This window comes from Balaenoptera borealis (genome assembly GCF_965194805.1).
Source record: "Balaenoptera borealis genome assembly, chromosome: 1".
NCBI classification, from domain to species: domain Eukaryota; kingdom Metazoa; phylum Chordata; class Mammalia; order Artiodactyla; family Balaenopteridae; genus Balaenoptera; species Balaenoptera borealis.
In genome coordinates this window covers 24,469,819-24,478,200 of record NC_138860.1, presented here as the reverse complement: position 1 = coordinate 24,478,200, position 8,382 = coordinate 24,469,819, and the positions used below count along the sequence as shown (strand labels likewise).

General features: G+C 52.3%; 1 protein-coding gene across 3 annotated transcripts in view; it reads left to right on the top strand.

The window, feature by feature from the left end:
- Nucleotides 1-364: 364 nt before the first annotated feature.
- The window catches only part of ITPKB (inositol-trisphosphate 3-kinase B), a 100,054-nt gene continuing 92,036 nt past the window's right edge, over nucleotides 365-8,382 (top strand). The window contains exons 1-2 of one of the 3 annotated variants that reach the window (XM_082393241.1): nucleotides 365-3,553; nucleotides 4,900-7,027. In XM_082393241.1, coding sequence (XP_082249367.1) covers nucleotides 5,114-7,027 — 1,914 coding nt within the window. In that variant the 5' untranslated portion in view covers nucleotides 365-3,553; nucleotides 4,900-5,113. Of the gene's footprint in view, nucleotides 3,554-4,159; nucleotides 4,303-4,899; nucleotides 7,028-8,382 lie in introns of those variants that run through there. The other 2 variants (XM_082393239.1, XM_082393240.1) reach the window with 2 other exon arrangements.

The window sequence follows — 8,382 nt, the reverse complement described above, 5'->3', positions numbered from 1 at the left end:
TTCTACTTTGTTCTTTTTCAAAGCTGTTTTGGCTCTTCTAGATCCTTTTCAGTTTCCAATGAAATTTAGAATAAGCTTGTCAACTTCTACAAAAATAAAAACTTGCTGGGATACTGATTTTGATTGCACTGGCTCTATAGATCAATTTGGGAAGAATTGACATCTTAACAATATTGAGTCCTCCAATTCATGAACATGGTATATCTCTCTGTTTATTTAGGTCTTCTTTAATTTTTTTCAGTAGTGTCTTGTAGTTTTTACTCTATGGTTTTATACATCTTTTTTTCATGTATATCCCTATATATTTTATAGTTTTTTTTAAAATTAATTAATTAATTAATTTTTTCTTTGGCTGTGTTGGGTCTTCGTTTCTGTGTGAGGGCTTTCTCTAGTTGTGGCGAGCGGAGGCCACTCTTCATCGCGGTGCACGGGTCTCTCACTGTCGCGGCCTCTCTTGTTGCGGAGCACAGGCTCCAGGCGTGCAGGCTCAGTAGTTGTGGCGCACGGGCTTAGTTGCTCCACGGCATGTAGGATCTTCCCAGACCAGGGCTCGAACCCGTGTCCCCTGCATTGGCAGGCAGATTCTCAACCACTGCGCCACCAGGGAAGCCCCTTTTATAGTTTTTGATGATATTATAAATATTATTTTGTAAGTTTTGATTTCTGATTGTTCATTGCTAATATGTAGAAACCAATCGATTATGGTATATTGGTCTTGAATCCAGCAACCTTGTTGCTATGGGCTGAATAGTGTACCCCAAAATTTACATGTTGAAGTTCTAATTCCCAGTACCTTAGAATGTGACTGTATTTTGAGATAGGGTCCTTAAAGAGGTAATTTAGTTAAAATTAGGTGGGCCCTAATCCAATATGACTGATGTTCTTACAAGAGGAGGAAATTAGAACACAGACACACAGAGAGAAGACCATGTGAAGACATAGAGGGACGATGGCCATCTAAAAGCCAAGAAGAGAGGCCTTATAAGAAACCAAACCAACCAACACCTTGATCTCAGACTTTTTGCCTCCAGAACTGTGAGAAAATAAATTTCTATTGTCTAAGCCACTCAGTCTATGATACTTTGTTACAGCAGCCCTTGCAACTAATACACTTGTTAAACTCACTTATTAGTTCTGGTAGCTTCTTTGTAGACTCCATAGGATAATCTACATAGGCAATCATATTGTCAATAAATACAGTTTTACTTCTTCCTTTCCAATCTGGATGCCTTTTATTTCTTTTTCTTGTCTAGTTGCTCTGACTAGAACTTCCAGTACAATATTGAATAGATGTGGCAAATTGCTTACCATTTTGTGCTTTAATTTCTTCATCTATAAAATGGGGATAATAATAGTATGTATCTCATACAGTTGTTATAAGGATTGAAATGTGTAAATATTTATAATGTGCTTAGAACAGTGCCTGGATAATAAGTGCTATATAACTTTTTTTCTTTGTTCATTTAAAATCATGGAAGGCTACCAGATTCTGCTTCAAGATGCAAGCCAACCATGCTGGCTTCCAGATATGGCTTTTGCTCCATCTTTTCCTTAATCCCTGCCGTCCTTGGTAGCACAGTTAGAATTTTACACTGGTAGAACTATCATTTAGTTCTACCGCCAGCCCAAGGCAGGAATCCCTTCAGCATGCCATACCTGACCAGTTGCTGGCTGTGTTCTGAGCAAGAACTCTTCAGGCTGATTGAACATTCAGGAAGCCTGAATTTCTCTGTTCTTCGGAATGCCAATGATGTTTGGCTGTGAGGTGACAGTGAGAGTTCCCAGAGGCTGGAAAGCTAAGATTCGGTGTTCACTGTATGCACTGCTAGGTCCTCCAGTTGTTTCCACCATGACACCTGGCATGGGTGTTTGCATTTCCTATGATAGAAATAAGCTCCATGGAGTGGGTCTCCTGGGAACTGGCAGCTCCTGTGTCTTGCCACCGGGGAAGCGAATTAGGGGCAAGGGTAGGGCTGGCTTCTCTGCCTTAGCAACTGCCCAGATCCTGAGTCAACACCTGAATAAACTCTGGGCTCTTTTTATTTAGCCCCACTGGGGATGGGAGAGGAACCAGGCTCAGTCTTTTCAACATGGCACGTTAAAAAAACAAGTAGGACTCAAAAGTGTCTCATTCCTGGGAATTCTTAGCTAGAAGATCTCAGTTTCAGATTTAACATGAGTCTTTTTCTGATGCAGCAGCAGGCTGCTTTTCTCACTTAAAGAGTATTGTTACATAAACAAGCAAGAGATGGGTTTGCCACAAGCAAAGTCAAATTTCCATCTAAATTTTAGCTAATAAGACTATTAGGACTGATTCAGGCTTTAGAGTTTTACATTTCCTGAGCCTGGCAGCTGTATTTTCCCTCTTTCCACTAAATTCTGTAGTGTAGAATTTAGGGAATTATGGAAAACACACTTGCAGCACCAGAGCTTAAATGCGGTAAGATCCCTGCCCAGTAGTAATTGCTGATGGTGGGGGAAAAGGTCTCTTGAAAATTATCCAGCTGCAGGAGACTGAGCAAGGGGTCTCAGGCCTTCTTAGTTCCAGGACTATCCTTTTTCTTAAAATAACTTAGAGAATTGAGTGCAAAAATATGCCAATGTCACATTTGCTGTGTGCATTTAGCAATAGAAAAATGTGCAGTGCAAAGGCGTGTTTATACAACTAGCAATTGCACTGCAAAACCATCAGCAGCTCACAGCCCAACCAGTCTTCCAAAATACAAGTGTGAAGCATTTAAAATATGCAACTCTGCAACGAGGTGCCCACAAAGTACCTTCTTCGAATTTGCATATTTGTGTACAAGAACACAAACCGTTTATATAAGGCTTTAGCCCGTTTTAAAAGTTAAAATAAGTCCCCATGATTTGCTTTGCTTAAAATGCACGCTCAAACTTTATTAAAAACATTTTTCAAAAAAAGTTTCATAAAGCTAGCCGTCAGCGAGTCTCGCTGGAGGGTGTGGAAAATGGATCGTATATCTTTAACCCGCAGAAGTTAAAAGGTTTTTTTTTTTTTTTTGGTTGTTAGCTAACAATGGAAACTTTTTTTTTTTTTTAAGTGTTTCCCTCCCTCGGTCTTGCCAAGCAATAGAAAAAAAAGAAGAAAAGAAAAACTTGTTCCGCTGAGTTCAACCCCAGACAGGCTCACAACTTCCTTCCTGCTTTCCTCCCCCAAGCCCCCGCCTTTCTCCCTCCTCCCTCCTCCACCCTAAGCACCCCCCCCGCCCCAACTTTTTTTTTTTTTTTTTTTTTTTTTTTAATCGCACATTGAACAAACACTGAAGTAGCCGGGAGCAGACACTGACAGGGGTAGTATCTCCACAGCCCACAAGGGCGTGCAGGGCCGGCCGGCGTCGCCACCGCCCGGATCTCCCGCCCCGGCCGAGGAGCTTTCCCTCTTTTTTCCCATTCCCCTTTTTTTTTGTCTTCCAAAAGAAGTGAGGAAACCATTTCCGAGCTTTTTTACTTTTAAAGCCATCTTTCTCCTTCGAGGTCTGCGTCCCCGGGCCATGTAGTCTGCACAGGACGCGGGAATCTTGAGCAATTGCAGGTAAGTTTGGCGGCTTTTTAATGGCTCTCGCCTCCAAACCCTCTTTCCCCTCTCTCTCTGCTCTGGAGCGAATCTGAGGGTTCCGGGTTCTGAAAAGGCGCAGAGAGGTGGGCCGGGGAGACGGGCAAGGGGGTTTGACTGGGGAGGGTGGCGTGGAGAGGAGGGAGAGGCGAGTTTTCGGCGTTTCCCGTGCTCGCCTTCCGGGCCGCTGACTCCCCGCCGCCTACCTCGGCGCGCTGCAGGCGTCCACGGGCTCCGGCCGCCGGGCAGCCGGCTTGGCGCCGGGCGAGGCTGCCCAGGATGCGGAGAAGCCCTGCACTCGGCCGCGCCGCCTCCGGGCTTAGAGCGGGGCCCCGGGAGGTTTGCAGAGCCCGGGCTTCCGCCCGGCTGCAGCCATGCACACCCTGGAGTCCTTCCGAGTGGGCAGGGGTCCCGGAGCCCGCAGAGGCAGCCGCGTCCTGCGGCACAGGGTGTGCGGAGTGCGGACTCGCTGTCCGCGCGTACACACACACACACACCCCTACGCGGGGGGCGACAGCGTTGGGGGGGGGCGGCGTGTATTGGTTCCGGTACAGGGGACGAGCAGCGCCTCGGCCCCGGGCGCGCGCAGACGCACCCACACTCACAATACACACTTGTTTGGGGACTGGCGACAAAGCCAGTGCTGAAAAATGCCTAGGCTGCGGCCCCGCCGCGCGCCCAGGCCGTCGTAGGCCGAGGGACACAGCACCAAGGCCAGGGTCAGGAAGGTAAAAGGCAGGCACGCAGGGGTCTCCCTAGATCCGGGCTCAGGCAGCGGCCGGGGAAGGCAGGTCCAGCTCAGGTTCCCTCCGAGTGGGTCCCTGATGGGCAGAGAGAGTGGAGCGAGGAGATCCTGAAGCCCAAGGCGGGGGTGGGGAGCTGCCCCGTTATACCCGATGTAACCAGTGTTTGCAAAGCCGAGGGGACCCAGAGACGGTGGAGGGGGTGTCCTCACTCTCGGAGAGCTCGGAATCTGCCGCGCCCCGCACATAGCCCGCTTAGGAATCAAGTGGTTGTACAGTCCCCCGCCCGTCCGCGCGGCTCTGGAGGCAACTCTTAGAATTTGGAATTTGAAGGGACCTTCAAGCGCATCACAATCTGGGGCGAAGGGTGGGAGCGCACTCGGAAAACACACCCACAACCTAGCTGGCGACCGAGGGCCCCCGGGGTTTGTGTCCTCGCCGTGCCGCACAGTCCCTGTAGATAAGATGTCCAGTGGCACCGATCCCCGACCGATTGGGGGATCCCAATCCCAGTCCTAGCCCCCTAGCCGTCCCCCGCCCCCGCCCTCTGGGGTCCTGACTTTTCTCCTTGTGTCTCCACAGCGGCGCTGTTGTTTACGGAACTCTGGGCGGGGGCTGAGCCCGCGGTCTTGCCCCCCGCCCAACGCCCAGGCCATGCCACCCCATCCGCGCGCGGAGCCGCGGCCGCCGGGCCTCTGGGGCTGAGCCGGGAGCCGAGAGCCGCGGGAGGAGGAGGCGCCGGCGGCGGAGCCGGAACAGGAGCGGCGGCGGCCGGCAGCGCGGCGGACCCAGTACTATGGCTATGTACTGCTATGCACTCAACAGCCTGGTGATCATGAATAGCGCCAACCAGGTGAAGAGCGGCGGCGGCCCTCGGCCCAGCAGCAGCGAGACGCCCCCGCCGCCGAGGAGGGCCGTGTTGAGCCCCGGCAGCGTTTTCAGCCCCGGGAGTGGCTCCTCTTTCCTCTTCCCCGCAGCCGAGTCGTTGTCGCCGGAGGAGCCCGGGAGCCCCCCGGGCTGGCGGAGTGGCCGGCGCAGGCTGAATAGTAGCAGCGGCAGCGGCAGCAGCGTGGGCAGCCCGAGTTGGGCGGCTCGCCTAAGAGGCGACCGGCAGCAGGTGGTGACCACCGGTACCCTCTCCCCTCCGGGGCCGGAGGAGGCCAAAAGGAAGCTTCGAATCCTACAGCGCGAGCTACAGAACGTGCAGGTGAACCAGAAAGTGGGCATGTTCGAGGCGCACATCCAGGCGCAGAGCTCCGCCACTCAAGCGCCCCGCAGCCCGCGTTTGGGCAGGGCTCGATCGCCCTCCCCGTGCCCCTTCCGCAGCATCAGTCAGCCCCCAGGAAGGGTCCTGGCTCAGACTGAGGAGCGGAGGACAAAGTCCTGGGGGGAACAATGTCCGGAGACTTCGGAGGCCGAGTCCGGGAGAAGAGGAGGGACGCCCAGCCAACGCCTCTCGAAGGACAAGGAGGGAGTAGCACCTTTCCCCGGCCCTGCTGCCCCGGCAGGATCAGCGGCTCAGGGTCCAGGCGCTTCGGTGAAAATGAGGAAGCCGGTCCCGGCCGGACCCCACTGTGGCTCACCCATTGCTATGGAAGTTGACAAGAGGGTTTCTCCTCTTTTGGGAACTCAGAATTACCAAGCTCCCTCGTTGGGGCTGGTCGGAGTGACTTTAACGATGGCCACAGAAGTGGCAGCGAGAGCCACATCCACTGGGCCACACCATCCACAGGACCCTGCCCTCACTGAGCTGTCTGAGACGGCCTGCGAGCTTGGGGGTGTGTACCCCCGGGAGGCTCTGGCCAAGAGTCAGGGGCAGTCTTTGGGCAGTGAGACAAGTCCGGCCCCAGAGAGGGGCGGGCCCCGCCGTGGAGAGCCCCCTGGGAAGGTGGGGAGAGAAAATCTGCCCGGTGGCGTGCCCGGCCCCGGGGCGCCTGAAGCGGACAAAAAGCCAGAGGAGAGGACTGTGAACGCGCAAAGTCCGGCGGAGTCCTCTGAGGCCCTGAGCTGGTTCAGGCAGCCCGGAGACCGGGGCTCTGTAGGCTCCGAGGGGACCCAGAGTGGGGCCCTAGTGGCCAGGGAGGCACGGCCGCGCTCCAACAGAGTGGATGAAGGGTCTCCGACGCTGGGCTTGCTTGGGGGCTGCAGCTCAGCACAGCCAGGCCCCGGGGAGGTGGAGGCGGGGATTCCCTCTGGCGGAATGCTGGAGCCTTTGCCCTGTTGGGAAGCAAAAGATCTGAAAGAACCTCAGTGCCTTCCTGGGGACCGGGTGGGTGTGCAGCCTGGGAGCTCCAGGGTTTGGCTGGGCACCATGGAAGAAGCGGGTCTGGCCTGGACGTGTGGCACAGGGGTGCAACCCGAGGGGACTCGGGGAAGCCAGCCGCAGGGCAGAGATGCCCACCCCAGCCCAGAGCAGCTCTCCCCAGATCAGAAGGACAAGCCTTCCCGGGGAGAGGCCTGCAGCCGAAGCAATATCCCTGCCGTCATCATTACAGACATGGGTGCCCAGGAGGATGGTGCCTTGGAGGAGGCGCAGGGAAGCCCTCGGGGCGGCCTGCCGCTGAGGAAACTGTCCTCTTCCTCTGCGTCTTCCACTGGCTTCTCCTCCTCCTATGAGGACTCGGAGGAGGACATCTCCAGTGACCCCGAGCGCTGCCTGGACCCCAACTCCGCCTTCCTGCATACCCTGGACCAGCAGAAGCCCAGAGTGGTAGGTCTTGCCCTGAGATTTTTCTAGAACTTGTGCTGCTTTCCTACCCATGTGTCCCTTTTGCTTACCTTCTACTGAGTCAGAAAGACTCTGACCAGGGCCCTGGGGCAGTCACAACTTATAATTCTCTCCAAGTGTGTTTGCTGGGGAGGTACCTAGGCACTGGCCATGCACTTTGTAGCTTGGATAGCGAACCGGAGTCATTTCTGTTGTTATTTCCGTGTACATCTTAAAAGACATTTTTTAAGGTACCTCTGGTAGGTCACCACTCATTTTTGGGGAAGATAATATTCATGAATGTTACCAAAAGCTTCCCGGTGAATCTCCAAAGATAGTGAACAGAGCTGCTGAGTGTAGCTTTTGTCTGATCAGGTGAAACACTTAATTCTGTGATTCATTTAGGCGGAGGAGAACTGACAAGGATGTCATCGAATTAACTCAGGCTCTACTAATAGGCCAGGAAAATGAGTGACGTGATTCTGGAACAGGGCCCTGACACCTGCAGATGTGGCAGTGGCCGGTCTTCTGGGTGAACAACCACCTAGCCTTAGTAAATTGTCGGGACATTGCAATATTTGTGGGGCCAGCAGAAGATACAGTTTGATGTATGAATTAAAATGAAAACTAGGCTTTGAGCTAAGCAGATAGTTTCTTTAATAACAGAATATTATATTACATTAGGTTGAATTGCATCTGGGCGATATCCCTAGGGTAGATACCTCGTCATGGATATGCTCGTTGGCTGGTACAGGTACATTTCAAGTATGTTTTCAAGTGCATCTGTTGTGATTCAGCACACTGACATCTTGTTCTGGCTATGGCAGTAGACAGGGGTTTATTTCTGTACACAGTTCATCTCAGTCCTAGACTGTTTTCACTCTTAGGAGGATCAGAGCATCGTATGAAAGATGTAAGAGTTGAAGCTAGCGCTTCTGAAAAGGTCTGGACTTTCTCTTAGCTTTTCCAGAGTCTGGGGAATTTCCTAGTTCGGTGTGTAAGGGGTTCTTGTGCTACCTTGGGCGAAAGTCTGCATTTTATTGTAGTAGGTAGTCTTCCGATTTAATCTTGAATATCAAGTACTATTTGCTGTACCTCAATAACTTAAACCACAGCAACTGAGAACTTTGTATTTCTACTCCACATGCTGCTCTATAAGTTATTTTGGACTCCAAAGTATGTGTCTGTCAGACTCCCACTTCAGAAATCACAGTCTGAATCTTTGTAGACCAGGCATTTCTTTTCATGAGACTCTGCTTTCTGCTGATGATGGGGAGGCAAATGTGTGTGCAGAATCTGGCCCCAATCAGCCTGGCATTTTGTGGCCAGCACAGGGCATCTGGCACGGGCACACCACC